Source organism: Salminus brasiliensis, chromosome 3, assembly GCF_030463535.1.
Source record: "Salminus brasiliensis chromosome 3, fSalBra1.hap2, whole genome shotgun sequence".
Classification (NCBI taxonomy): Eukaryota; Metazoa; Chordata; class Actinopteri; order Characiformes; family Bryconidae; genus Salminus; species Salminus brasiliensis.
The window spans coordinates 12442966-12458058 of NC_132880.1; the positions used below are offsets into that span (position 1 = coordinate 12442966).

Sequence of the window (15093 nt, forward strand, 5' to 3'; positions counted from 1 at the left end):
AACAAAAACAAATACACCAACAAATGGCACAATTTACAGCAACAAAATTCTGATAAAAATAGTAAACCTAGATAAAACCACTGTGTTTATACAAAGCAATTAATTTATTTTCAGTCACTTGCCACATTTACATTATGTAAAGACATCAATTTTCAGTGTATGATCAACTGTGACATGAGAGTGTATGTGACCACTTCATAATTTCTACATTTGTAAGATTGTTGTCTTTGAATGGTGTCTCACTTAATTTTTTTTTGTTTTTAAATGTAATAAACAGAAACATAATTTCTGCCTCTTTAAGCAAATAAGTTTTAAGTATTTCATATACTGTTTATTCAGTCCTCCTGATTTGGGCTTTGTAAGGCTACACTCTATAGACAAAAGTATTGGGACACCTGCTCATTTGTTTCTACCAAAATCAAGAGTATTACAAAAGGTTTATCATGCTTTTGTTGGAGTAACTGGAAGAGTTTTACTAAATTTTGGAACTTTGCTGTGAGAATTTGATTGTATTCAGCGATAACAGCGATAGTAAGGTCAAGATCTGTGTCAAGAATGGGTGCAACTTAAAGTAGCTGAATGCATTCATTAGAAGGAGTGTCCACAAACATTTGGACATGACTCTATGGGACACAGTGCGGACGAGAGCGATGCTTTACGAACGCAGACGAAGGCTAACAGTTTTTCAGCCGAAAGCAGCCGAAACTTTCCATATATTCCTGATCTGTAACACTAGGGTAGGAAGCGAGGGGGGGCGCCCATTCCGGCGATTGCTCCGCTGGCTCTGCGGTTTTCAGATTCCCTACATTTCGTCACGGCATCTCTCACGGTAATTATAGCAGTTATCTGTGCGGTGCGAGAATTAGAGTGAAGGTATTTAGCTTTTATTGCGAGACAGGTTCACAGGACACAATGATAATGTGCATGCAGTGTCTGGACAGCATACAAAATAGAATAATAAACGATGATTTCTGCATCGATTACATAACACGGTAAAAAAAACAAAACAAAGGGGTAACGTATTTGGTGCTTTCTTTGATCGTAAGATTTTAGATTATCCAGAACAAGAGAAATATGCTACTAATCAAATTTAGATTAGGCATAGACGATTTATTTAAAATGCACATTCATAACGTAGTGTGCATTCCCCATCATTTCGCGAGAGCTTCGTTTGTGCTTTACACTTTCATCTCATCTATCTGTAATGCATGGGGAATTGAATGGTTGCGTTTTTGGCTTCGAATATTGCTTTGTTTCTTGTATATAAACCACGACTTGCTGATTTGTATTTCTTAAAATAATCAGGCATTTTCTTCTGTTTCCATTACCTATTTGGAGTACTGAATGTCCTGGGTCTATTTCTTTAACGTCTAACGACACACACAAAGCCAGACATACACTGTGTGGTTTAACCTCTTTTAAGCCAGATTTGGTCGTGAATTTCAGGATCGATCCGAATTTTAGCTCGATCGGCAGAAGGAAAGCGATGTCTGATTAACTGCCCGAACGAGATCCAAGTGAGCAGTCTAACGACCGTATGAATTTCACGTGCATAGTGAGCACCCACGCCCCAGCATGTTAAATCGGACAGACCACTTTTGCACAGCGTGATCAGAATTTGCAGGCTTTGTCTCGTACACGACGAATAAATCAAAATGCTTTGCGAGTTATCACCAAAGAACAAGATTTAAAAATTTCACAGTGTATGCAGAGGCGAAAAGGATGATCACATAGAACCGGTTATTTTAGAATAATCACTGAGTAAATGCCTGTCACTGCTCTACATAAAGAGGTGGTGCTTGCCTGTAGGCGTTTGGCGCAGTGGCGGTCACGTCTGTGTGAGTGTGTGTGTGTGGCGGCCATTTATTCATCATTTTGGGATGACTCCAAAAATTTGTATTACAAAAATGACTATTTTTGCTTACGTTACAGCAATATTTTGCAATATATGACACACACGAAATCAAACGTGTATAGTCATAACTGCCTTCATGAAAACCCAGTGAAACGTGAATGCTTTCATTAAGATCCCAAATGGTCATCTGACCTACCCAAGTCTATTAAACTATTTCGTGATCTCAGGTTTAGTTTTTCAGTGTTACTGGCTCACCAGTAATAAACTCGATGCATTAAATGTACCTGTTTTGAATGTGCACTTTTTCCATAAAAAATGTTTCTTTGTTTACATATACCCATTATGGACATGAATTCCATGGCAATATTGGGCTTTCAATGATTTGTTTAAACTGTTTTTTTTTTTGCTAAAAAAATGAGTGTATGATAAAGAAAACAAGAATTTGTTACATGGATTCATTTATATATTTTGTGAGTTTACTAAATGACAACAGGGTTAAGAAGTCTTAGATTATTAAATTACAGTACAGGCCAAAAGTTTGGACACACCTTCTCATTCAATGTTTTTTCTGTATTTTCATGACTATTTACATTGTAGATTCTCACTGAAGGCATGCTATGAATGAACACATGTGGAGTTATGTACTTAACAAAAAAAAGGTGAAATAACTGAAAACATGTTTTATATTCTAGTTTCTTCAAAATAGCCACCCTTTGCTCTGATTACTGCTTTGCACACTCTTGGCATCTCAATGAGCTTCAAGAGGTAGTCACCTGAAATGGTTTTCCAACAGTCTTGAAGGAGTTCCCAGAGGTGTTTAGCACTTGTTGGCCCCTTTGCCTTCACTCTGCGGTCCAGCTCACCCCAAACAATCTTGATTGGGTTCAGGTCCGGTGACTGTGGAGGCCAAGTCATCTGCCGCAGCACTCCATCACTCTCCTTCTTGGTCAAATAGCCCTTACACAGCCTGGAGGTGTGTTTGGGGTCATTGTCCTGTTGAAAAATAAATGATGGTCCAGCTAAACGCAAACTAGATGGGATGGCATGTCGCTGCAGGATGCTGTGGTAGACATGCTGGTTCAGTGTGCCTTCAATTTTGAATAAATCCCCAACAGTGTCACCAGCAAAACACCCCCACACCATCACAGCTCCTCCTCCATGCTTCACAGTGGAAACCAGGCATGTGGAATCCATCCGTTCACCTTTTCTGCGTCTCACAAAGACACAGCGGTTGGAACCAAAGATCTCAAATTTTGACTCCTCAGACCAAAGCACAGATTTCCACTGGTCTAATGTCCATTCCTTGTGTTTTTTGGCCCAAACAAATCTCTTCTGCTTGTTGCCTCTCCTTAGCAGTGGTTTCCTAGCAGCTATTTGACCATGAAGGCCTGATTTGCGCAGTCTCCTTTTAACAGTTGTTCTAGAGATGGGTCTGCTGCTAGAACTCTGTGTGGCATTCAACTGGTCTGTGATCTGAGCTGCTGTTAACTTGCGATTTCTGAGGCTGGTGACTCGGATAAACTTGTCCTGAGAAGCAGAGGTGACTCTTGGTCTTCCTTTCCTGGGTCGGTCCTCGTGTGTGCCAGTTTCACTGTAGCGCTTGATGGTTTTTGTGACTCCACTTGGGGACACATTTAAAGTTTTTGCAATTTTCTGGACTGACTGACCTTCTTTTCTTAAAGTAATGATGGCCACTCGTTTTTCTTTAGTTAGCTGATTGGTTCTTGCCATAATATGAATTTTAACAGTTGTCCAATAGGGCTGTCGGCTGTGTAGTAACCTGACTTCTGCACAACACAACTGATGGTCCCAACCCCATTGATAAAGCAAGAAATTCCACTAATTAACCCTGATAAGGCACACCTGAAAACCATTTCAGGTGACTACCTCTTGAAGCTCATTGAGAGAATGCCAAGAGTGTGCAAAGCAGTAATCAGAGCAAAGGGTGGCTATTTTGAAGACATTTTCAAGACTATTTTTTCAGGTGGAGAGTGTAATTAATTGCAGCAAAGACAAATATCCCTATAAGTACCTCACTTGTGGCACACATGAAATGTTACATGCTGAGAGATACAGAACAGACACTGAAAGTAAAAGAAGCATGTGGAATGTCACTGTAGAGTATTATTATTGGATTTAACATGACAATCACTCAGGTTATACTAAACCCCCAAGTTGTTTGAACATTTTGTCTATTGTACATAATAACAGGATAATCCCAAACCTTACTTAACCATTTTTATAAGTGATGGTTGAGTTAACTCAAAGCATTCAATAAAGGTAGTAGGACAGTTGCTCTAACATACAATGTTTATAGCATAAATACAATAAACTTAAACTTTATTTGTTTATCAAACCTTAATTTATGTTTTTATAAATTAAGGTTAAGTTACACTTAACATTTGACTGTAAAATACTGAACTGAAAAGTAGGAATTTCATTGGACAGTGTAACTGCTTGTTTCTTCTGTGCACATGACAATAAACTCTTGAATCTTGAATCATTACCGCCAACGATTTGGTTTACAGTGTATGCAACATCACACAATGTAAACCCTAATAAGTTAAGTTAATTAATCTGAGGCAACAAATTATCTCAAATGATTTGAATAAAGTTTTTGTAGTAGTGTATTGAACAATAGTTGACCAACAAGAGTTGAACAATATGTATTTAATATTTATTAATATGTATTTAATATGTATTTAAGGTCTTTAAGTTCAACAGACAAAAAGGCATGGTGGTGTGTGTTTCTGTTTGTGGAATAATAATTACAGTGGTTAAGTTCTTTATTGTAAAGTAAATTCCCACTGAGCCCCTCCAATTATGCCAACTGACAAGTTGTTTAACTTGTCCTTGCTGCTCACCTCTTTCTGCAGTTAGGAATTGGGCTGTGATATGGGGATGGTTATAGATTGTGTTGCAGAGCCTGAAGCTGCTTCTGTCTGTCCTGGCACTGCACAGGGGCAGGGACAACTCATTTAGTATGAATAGCTGCTAAACACGTTGCTTGAATTGATTAGATATTGGCTTAAAGTGAAAAGTAAACACAGAATTCATGTTAGCCTGTTTTACTGTGGACTAAGCTAACAGGTCAGTTTCTACAATTCACAGGCTCCACCCACCTTTCTGTTCTTCCTGAAAATTTGTTTGAAATACTGTCACCCTTTTCTTTCTCTTGGCTTTGTTTTCTTCCTTTGTATTTCTGGTAACCAGATTTTCATTTTACATGCAACACGTAGCCTGTAATTAGACATTATTTGTTTCCTCCAAAATCAAGAGTATTAAAGGAGACTTTATCCTGCCTTTGTTGTAGTAACTATCTCTATATAGGAAGGGTTTCTACTAGATTTTGTGAAGATTTTTGAGTGTTAATGTGAGAATTTGATTGCATTCAACAACAAGAGCATTAGTGAGGTCAGGCTGTTGGATGATCTCTACCCCACCTCAGTCCCAACTCATCCCAAAAGGCTTTATACCCCTCTATCCCATGCCTCGCATTAGACATGGTGGCAATTGAAGTTCATGTTTATCTGCTCCAGAGAGTCCTATTCTATTGGAAACAATCAATCAAATTTATTTGTATAGTGCTTTTTACAACTGATGATGTTGCAAAGCAGCTTTACAGAAATTCAGCAATACGTCTCTACAGGGACTAGACAAGCTGTGTGTGTGTATTTGCACATCACTGTCAATAATAGGTGCAAATTAAAGTAGCTGGATCTATTTATTAGAAACACATGGACTCATGATATATTTTCAAATGTTTTTCTTTAATATGCACATTTGAATATAGTAAATTCAATGCATGATCACTAAGGTTTTGTGAGAGGATGAGAGTGAGGTGTGTTCCAAATTTCTGAAGCTTTTAGCAGAACAGCTGATACTGTAGATGTGAGATGAGAAGGCAGTTGTGCCAAGCACCTCAAGCACACTGCATGATGTCACCTATTAATACCCACTGGTTAAATGTTTCTGTTTGAAATTCTGCCCCCACACACATACCTTACACTGTTTTAGCAATCTTAATGTTGTGTTGTAAAGCTTTGCTCTCCCCCAAAAAGTAATATTTCGTCTTGCCAATACTTTGTGAGTGAATTGGGTGCTTTCTATTTAACCCTAAAGCAGTATTCTTACAGTTCCCCTTTGAAAACAAGTAACAACCTTACCCTAGACGTCAGTGTAATGATCTATTTAAATGAAATATAATGTCTATATTACTATATTGCTTTTATTTTTTTTACAGGAGTTCTGTCAAAATGGAATTGGTGTGCATTGCTGTGTTCTGTATTCTTTTGTGCTCAGGTAACTTTCTTTTTTTTACATATATAAAACACATACAAATCTGAGGTATCTGTACAGATTTGTATTTAGGAAAACACTGACATGTCTTATAAGTAAGGTGTTGGGTGAGCTTCTAGAACAGGTTGAATGTTTATTGGTATAGATTCTCTACATTTAAACCCATCTCTGTAGAACAATGCAAATGGTTTTAACACCTCTGGTCAACTGTGCCTGCTCAGCATTTAATATGTGTCACAGAGCAAAGTCAGATTCAAATCATTTTAAACTTAATGATTGCAGATGCTTCCAGGCAGGTCTGTAGTGGGACAAGATCAGAAACCAAGAATGCTACTATAACTTAACTATAATAACCAACTTCAAAACTACACAGAACATTTTGTCTTATAAAATACAGTTGGGACACCAACTGGGATTCATTGTCTACACCTATTTAGTTCAAAGTCATGGCCTTGTACGCCAGAGTGCACAAAACAGATTACATAGGCATAAACAAAGGAAAAATGAATCCCTTTTTGTGGTGATAATTTGATCAATTAAAGTTGACATGTCACATGTGGCATGTGTTTAATTACAAAATATCTACAAAATTTTAAACACAATTAAAAAAAATAGCACATTTTACTGAATAAAATGTAACATTTTTCACTATTTCTGTCCAAGAACCATTTTGACATGACTTCTAAAGTCCCCAGCCTAATTATCGAAAAAATGAAAGATCCTGATTTATTGTCGCTAATGTATTTTTCTTGTTTTTTTTTACAGCTTGGGCAGCTACCATAAAAGGTAAACATAATTATTCTGACATGAAGTAGTTTGAATATTTTGCAGTTCAGGGTCATCAATAATTTTAATTACACAGTAGACTATATGAGAATAAGATTTTAATTCATGTCTGATGACTTGTTTTGCATGTTGTGATATGTGGTAAACATGGTAAACCTCAAAATTCCAAGGGGAGTAAATTGTTTATACAATGCTATAAATGATAACTAGCATTATAATGTATGTCATTTTCCATATTCCTTACATTCTCCTTGATGTCTTTTATCACTATGTAGCAAAAGATGACCATCGTACTGCCTTTTTTGGGGAAGATATTCATATCCCTTTGCCATCACTGGAAACAACAGAGGTGGTGTTTAAATCACGGGTGAAACCTCTTACTGAGATGGTTTTCTTCCGGAATGGCAAAAGACTGAACACTAGAGCTAAACTTAACAAGCACATCAGTCACTTAGTTCTGGAGGATGTGGGTGAAGAGGACGAGGGCACATATGTAGTGAGAAACTCTGCAGCACCAGCTGATGTCAGGCGCATTATCCTGATTGTTAGAGGTATGTGTTGTTCTGAGTAATTGAGAAAATATTGCTAGATTAGCTCTTTTAAGTCATTGTGATGTATATATATATTATATATATATATATATATATATATATATATATATATATATATAATTTTGATGTTAATGGCTGAACATTATTTAAGAAATAGACTGCTTTTTTGTTGATCATTCTGTTCACACTACAATACTGTTGACTGTTTCAGATTGTGCCTCAGAGACAACTGTGAAGTATGGTGAAACATATCAAATCGCAATTAACGACATCACTGGTCCTTATACCCTGGAGTTTAGATCTACTGCAAGTCACATTAATCAAACAGTAGATCCACCAGTTTTGGTTCTTCTTAACCAGAGCACAATTCAGATAGAGGAGTATAGGAGTCGTCTTAGCGCAAATGAGAAGAAGATAAACCTCCATTTGGTGACTGTGGCAGATGAAGGTAGCTACACTGTACTGGACAGTGATGGAAACGTCCGTAAGAGGACCTGTCTGAATGTGAAGGGTGAGTAAACACAGGATGAGAAAAATACTAAGTAGAAGAAAATCTTACTAATGTGTGAATTATTACTAATGTTTTTGAACTTTTACTTTGGCATTAGCAGGATTTAGACCTGATTTACATCCTGACAATAACAGAAAACATACTATAATTACAAAAGCATAAGTTCTGCATTACATGATGTAAATAATTTATGATTATATTATTTATTTATTATTATTATTATTATTATTATTATTATTATTAATAATAATAATAATAATAATAATAATAATAATATTAAGCCTGCATATCTGATGCATATCAAAGTAATTAGAAATATAACACTGTTATAAAAACTGAAATTCTTTTTCTCGTTTGGCTAGCGTGCTCTGTACTGCAGCCACAAGCAGTTTGGTAGCAGTTAAACTTTCCAGCATGTATATGTGTTTGGAAATACACAACAATTACAGTGGAGTGCAGAAATAGAAAAACTATTTTAATTACAGAGAGGAGCAACCCATAAAAGACATTTTGATATTTGTTTTATAGTCTAGGTACATGTAATATCTTTTTTAGTATAGTGTCATAAATCAGCAGAATGTTTTGTCCCATTTTTATCACACCCCAGAGCACCAGACCTTTATGCACTTGCATTATGATGGAACTTTGAAGATCAAGCTCTACGTAAACCACACCATGGTTAATATGGTCTACACTCCAGACTCTGACCACAAGGACCGGATCATTCTGCATCAGGGGAAGCTGGTGGTGCCTCTGGATGACATGCTGGATGGTCGGGTCTCTGTTGAGGGGTCCATGTTCTATCTGAAAAAAGTCAAAGTTAGTGACATGGGAGTTTTCAGAGTGACTGACTTGTCAGGTTTCCGCATAGCTGATGTTTACGTGAATGTGGAGCGTAAGTAAAGCAGAAAGTTTTGTTGATCAGATTGAATCATGTTGAATGTTAAACTAGTAATGTTCTATGATCTTCTACTTTTATTGAATTTACATGTTTGTGGTCAATTTGTATTTCCTTTTTTTCTATGCTCTTTTGTTATTGTTGTCTCATTACTTCATTACCCTGTCTGTCCTCTACACTCTCTTGGTTAATTATATCTGTCTGTCATCTGTCTTTCTCACTTCTTTGCTCTCAGCTTACAAACTGCCTCAGATTTATGTGGTGATCCTATCTTTGGTCGGTCTGCTGGCTTTCCTTCTGTTGGTGTGTCTGCTCTCATGTCAGATCAAGGTTCGCCGTCGAGCAGCTAGAGCACGAAAGATTGCTCTCATAGCTCAGCAGGCTGGAAAGGGTGATGGAGAGACCTTCAGACAGGTAAATAAAATACATTAGACAAACTTGCTATGCTTCACTGTAGGCAGGGTATTCTTTTTAGTATATGCTTCAATCTTTTTCTCCAGACATACCGCTGATCCATAGACCTGAAATGTTCTAGTTTTGTCTCATTGCTGCACAGAACAGAATTGCAAAATTTCCAAAGGATTATTTATATTGTTTTGAGCAGATGCTACAGAAGGTGCTTTTTAGATAGTAAAGACCATACAGGAATATAGACCTATAGCGCTTGGTATGCACTTTACTGTCCAAACTGATACCTCACTGCCTGCTGGCAAATCTAGCAGTAAGTATTTTGCTGTCACTTAAGGGTTTTAGATCACCTAACTCATCAGAAATCTGGTGGTCAACTCTCTTGACTTGCGGTTAAACATCACAGTCAACAAAAAAATACCAGTCCAGGTATGTGATGTGTTTTATCTCAGGCACACCTGGTGCAACTAATGAAGCCCTGGATTTGACAACTGATTTGGAAATGTGTGTACTTATGGGAGACTCTGATTCTGAGACTGCAGTGATAATTAAAAGTGGTATTGTTTGTTGAATTTGGTGAAACCACTTTGTTATATTAGTTGTATTGAGCTATTTAATGGGGGTTAAATCATTTTGATTGCAATTTAATGTTATTTTCTGTATTTCACACTATTATATAAGTTTCTAGTTCTACCCTTCAGTAACATTAGTTCCTGGAATAAGCCTTTCTATGACAAAGTTGACAATTGCTTTTGTTCCACTGTCTATGTCTGTCATGTTACTTGTACTTCCTTGCCTATCCAGTCCATCTTCATTCACAAGTGGTCCAACTCTGTTCATGCCTCAATAAATTGTCTGTTGGGTCTGTTTAATTCTAGTGTAGATTACAAGTGAAGAGGTCAGGTTGTGTATGTGTTTTTAATAAGCTCATTCTGCGCTATTGTTCTATGGTAGAGGTTAGCTTAACCTCTGATTTGCGTTGCATTTTTCCCTTTTAAAGGAGCCTCAGATGAAACACCTTCTCGGTGAGCGAGCTTTGCGTTCTGGTGTTTACTTTTTCCTTTAGTGGTAATTTGCTGGATCTGTATCAGTGTTTGTTGTAGTGCAATAGAATAGTCAAGCAGGGTTGTGGGCTAGTAAAAAGGCCTTGTGTCACCATCTGTGATTGTCTGTGTGTGCCATCCATCTCCTCTTCCGCCCTCTGTTTTTATGCAGGTCTGTAGACAAAGATAACTGCTAAGGTATCTGTTGCATAGATCTCTGCAGTTAGAGCTTTAGGATAAATAGGTAACCACACTGGTGTTTTGGGTTATAATGTTAAATAACATTACAGTTGTAAATAATAGTAAATCACATTGCACTTTAGTGTGCCCTCAATAAGTGGTTGTTCAAGATGGAATCCACAGGGCTATTATACTGAATGCTTAAAATGAATCATTTACCACTATGTGAAAGTGTGTTTTGACTATTTTTTCTTTCTGTTTTGTTCTTTTTGTTACTTAGTTCTCATGAAGATTTATGATGAAATGTCTGTGTGTGTGCAGATATATATTGTGAAAGTGTGGGGCTGACTTTTTACAATATATATGAAAATGTAAATGGCCTAGTGTGTATAGAAGAGCTTTCAATGTGGTACACTGTGAGCTTTCCATCTATGTATTTCTATATTACTTCATTGACAGCAGAATAATTATCATAGGTATTTCTGTGTGGCTTTTCTTGTTATCAGGTGGTTCATGAGGCCTATACCAGATTTACAGAAGAGTCCACTTTGCAGTCCACCTGGGAGAACAACACAGAGAGCACAGAGGTTGAGATCAAGGTAATTAGTTAGAAATTGCCTAATTTGTAATTATTCATATTTTCATTTTCAACTTGCGCTTAATTGTCTTTTTACTACAGGGACTTGAAGTCTCTAAAGCTGGGCGGTACCATACCTTTCCTTCTGAGAAGAATTTCCTGGAGATGAATGACTCAGCGGCAGAGTGTAACTCTTCTGCACTGCCTTTGGATAGTGACACTGACATGGCTCAGACGTGTGCCACCTACAAGCTGCTTATTGACTCTGACAGCTTTGCCGCTGTTCCCCCGACTATTTCTGAGGGGAACCCTAGTACCACCTGCACCCCTGATTCTGTTGTCAGTGGCAGTCCAGCTATCCAGCCCAGACCTGAAAGCCATGTGGATGACGACTTGATGGGAGCCACTACCCCTGACCCAACCCCTAAAGGCCTTGGGCTAGATGCTATGTTACCTTCAGCTCCAGTAACCAGCCCGGTGCGAGAAACAAAACAAGATGACGGAATGCTCTCAGATAAAGTGGCCGAATTGGATCAAGGCAGTGATGCAGATGGTACCACAACCTGAGAATCTGTTTCTGGCAAAATAACTCTTCAGAATGTTCACTTTCACTAACCAATTTGAGCCTGACAGTTTCAGGTCATTCCCTACCCATGCCACCAGATTTAGAACTAATCACTGCTTGCATTTCTAAGGCTTCTCAGTTACACATTCTTATGCCTGGACACTTTTTTTTCTACAGTTCTTTGACAAATATTAGCACTTAATCCTAACCTTATAACATTACATTTTAGAGCTAACACACACTTTCTGGATTAACTTTAAAGAACACAGGTCATGTGTTCCTGCACATTGCATGATTAATATGGCCAGTTTTTTTAGATGGTTAAGAGTCAAATACTACTGTAGAATGACTGTGTTGTGCATGTTATAACTTTTGTTATAACTAATGTTATTACATTTAGCAAGTCTTGATATTGACCTTAGGGTGATACTGTTTCATGTTTTGCCACAAAACTCTATAAATGAACTCTAATTGACACAGTATTTCTGTAAAATATGCGCTAAAATATTTTGTTTCCTAAAAACGGTAATAACAAAACTGACATTTTACACATCCAAATTTGCTATTGATATTATTGTGTCTAATTGTGTCTTTTGCTACTTGTGTTTGTTTGCCCTAGTCAGACCAGTTAACAAAAACACACACAAGAAAAATAAGGAAAGAACTTTTGTAATGAATGGATAAAAACAAACATTCATCACTTATTCATCTTAGAATGGTGACATGACTTGACCACAAATTAGGTTTTGCTTCAAATCTTGATCTGGGATTACGATGTCTGTAGCATGCAAATGTTGAAAAGCAATAAAAGAATAGCTTTTCACATCAGTTAAGGAATGTGTATGATAGAACATTTTGCTAAAACATATTAATCAACCAAGTCATCTTTGTTGGTGACACTCTGAATGAACAGAAGATATTTGATTTTCATAAATCTTATAGATAAACATCTAACCACCTAATTGCTACAACTACTCTACTGTCCTATGCTATAGTCTAAAACTGTCTGGAAGGCACTGCAGAACTCTCCACGTCTTGTCCACAACTGGTGAAGCGTAACTAAAGGCAGAGTACTAGAATCTCACATATCCAGCTTTATATGTGTATTCGTTCTCTGATTTTTTTTTCTCCTATTGCTTTTTTGTGTTCTTTTGTGTTCATCATATCACCATGAACCTTGGAACGTAGTAAGCTTCCTGACTTGCATTGCAAGGACAATTGTAACATCTGCTGGTATGTCTGCACATTGCTCAAGTATTTAAATTTTGAAATAAAAAAGAGCATAAGTAGCAAATAGCAATCTCTTAGAAGGAGATATGCATAGTTTAGAGTACAGTTTACAGCAGCAGCCTGAAAAAATGATTGGTGATTGATTTGAAGATTATCTTACCTTGGATGATTGATGTGCCCTCTAATATTATTAAACATATATGCTATTGATACAGATTCATATTAGACAGCCTAAAATAAATTATTAATGAATTATGTGTTCTTTAAGTAGTTTATTAACCCTTACATTTATTTAAAACCCCAAAATCCACTGTAGACATGTTCTTGTTTGGTCTAGTAGCCAGTCTCATTAAAATTATTTAACAATTCACAAAAGCTTGAATACCGTTATGTAACTGTGATAGAAAAAAAATTGCCAAATGCAGTACTAAAGTACATATTAAGCACATTATTTCACTTCACATTCACTCTTTAACTGTGTATGCTGAGGTGAAATATTTATGTCAGACAGTCATTCTCAATTGTCTTATACCTACTTAGAGCACTAATTCTCCCTCTTAACTGTCTGGAATGTTCGGTTTACATTCATATAAGACAATTGATTGATACAGTCCAATTCACATTGCCCTTTTGTGCCATCAAGGAGGCTTTAAATGCAGAATGCTGCATCATTAACAAACAAGTCAGAAATGCTAGTTAGTAGTATGATTTCATAAAGTTACGTTTGTTGTCTTTAGGGGATTGAGGAAAGAACACAGAGTCAAAGCACAATTATGCTCTAACCACTTTGAGTTTTAGTTAATAAAATGTAATGAGGTATAAATTAAGTGTTTTTTTATTAGTTTACTTATAAAGAGAAAAATGACATTTAACATTTGCATTACATTTACAGAATTTAGCTGATGCACTTTTCCAGAGCGACTTACAAGGTTTACTCGTATTACAGAGGTGGGCCAGTGTAATGTTTGGAGTCTTGCCCAAGGACTCTTATTGGTGTAACGCTGCATGGTGTGGTAGCTCATTAGCAAGTAGTGGTGTTAGCTGCTGCGCCATACCAACAATTTTTTGTTTATTTTGTTCATTCAGTGCAGTCACTATAATGTTGAATTGTCATTACATAGCAATATACATGATGTTGCTATGTGTATGTATTATTATAAATTAATAAGAGTCCTGAAATTATTCTTATGTTGTTCAAATCCAGATAGTGATGGTGTAGATATTATACGGACACAGAGAATGTTTCTACTATGCACAAAAATTGAGTAATAACGGGGCCGTAGAAAGCAATATTGGTGCTATGGCATTACACATGCGCGCGCACACACACACACACACACACACACACACACACACATCTTCAAACAAGGCCCACTAAATCTTGTACATACATATCTATTGCATGTACAAAACCATTTTTAAACTAATGATGTAAGATGTTTTGATCCTTTGATTGCTGCATTCTCCTGGTTTATGGTTTATGTACTATGGAATAATGAAAAAAACAAATGGCACTAATAATATATATTTTAATTGAATGTTCTTTTTATTCTGACCTTTCTTGTCATTCATGCTTTATTGCAAACATGAAAAAAACGCTTTTATTACTGCACTTATGAATGCTTTTGATAATGTAAGACACTGAAAAGAAATTGCACTAAAACTACTGTTCATGGTGTGGATCTTTATCACACTCTTATTCTTTTACTTAAATAAGCTGCTGTCATACATCTAGAATATGTCCAATTAACATTGTTATTTTAGCATGCTGGTTTAATTGATTGCTTGCTAAGAGCACAGGCCACACATTAATTGATTTCTGGTTTTGTACCTGTGTAACCTATTCTTAATGTCACAATGACATACCAGTAAATAAAAAAAAATCCTCTCCAAATGGTTAAAATATTTGCCACACAAATGAGACATTAGTCTTATTCAGCCCATAGGAACTTGACATGCTAGGTTTTGCAGCCTAGGTTAAAAAATATTGTTCTCTGTAAAAGCAGACACTTACAGTGATTTTATTAAAAATAAAAGTACACACTGCTAGCCTGTCTATGACTGGGTATGTAAATGAAATGTAAATGTAAAAAGTTGCAATTCAGGTTTAATCCAGGGTCTGATTCATTTTATTGACTATGCACTGATGTATGGTATTCTAACAGTTTTCCATTAAAAATGTTGAAATGA

At 36.6% G+C, this 15093-nt stretch overlaps 1 protein-coding gene across 2 annotated transcripts; it reads left to right on the forward strand.

The window, feature by feature from the left end:
* The first annotated feature begins 627 nt into the window (after positions 1–627).
* Positions 628–15093, forward strand: LOC140551813 (uncharacterized). 2 transcript variants are annotated; one of them, XM_072675516.1, is made up of 9 exons: positions 628–829; positions 6099–6157; positions 6920–6940; positions 7216–7491; positions 7703–8002; positions 8610–8897; positions 9136–9314; positions 11038–11130; positions 11211–15093. In XM_072675516.1, the coding sequence occupies exons 1-9, from the start codon at positions 651–653 to the stop codon at positions 11673–11675; spliced, it is 1860 nt and encodes a 619-aa protein (XP_072531617.1). In that variant the 5' UTR covers positions 628–650; the 3' UTR covers positions 11676–15093. The 2 variants fall into 2 exon arrangements, with proteins under 2 accessions (XP_072531617.1, XP_072531618.1); XM_072675517.1 differs by lacking the exon at positions 11211–15093 and adding an exon at positions 10309–10333 and having other exon boundaries at positions 11038–11127.

Coding starts and splice junctions, on each gene's coding strand:
- LOC140551813 (XM_072675516.1), top strand. CDS start 651: ATGCTTTACGAACGCAGACGAAGGCTAACAGTTTTTCAGCCGAAAGCA. Junction 7,492..7,702: donor CATTATCCTGATTGTTAGAG/GTATGTGTTGTT, acceptor TGACTGTTTCAG/ATTGTGCCTCAGAGACAACT. Junction 8,898..9,135: donor TGTTTACGTGAATGTGGAGC/GTAAGTAAAGCA, acceptor CTTTGCTCTCAG/CTTACAAACTGCCTCAGATT.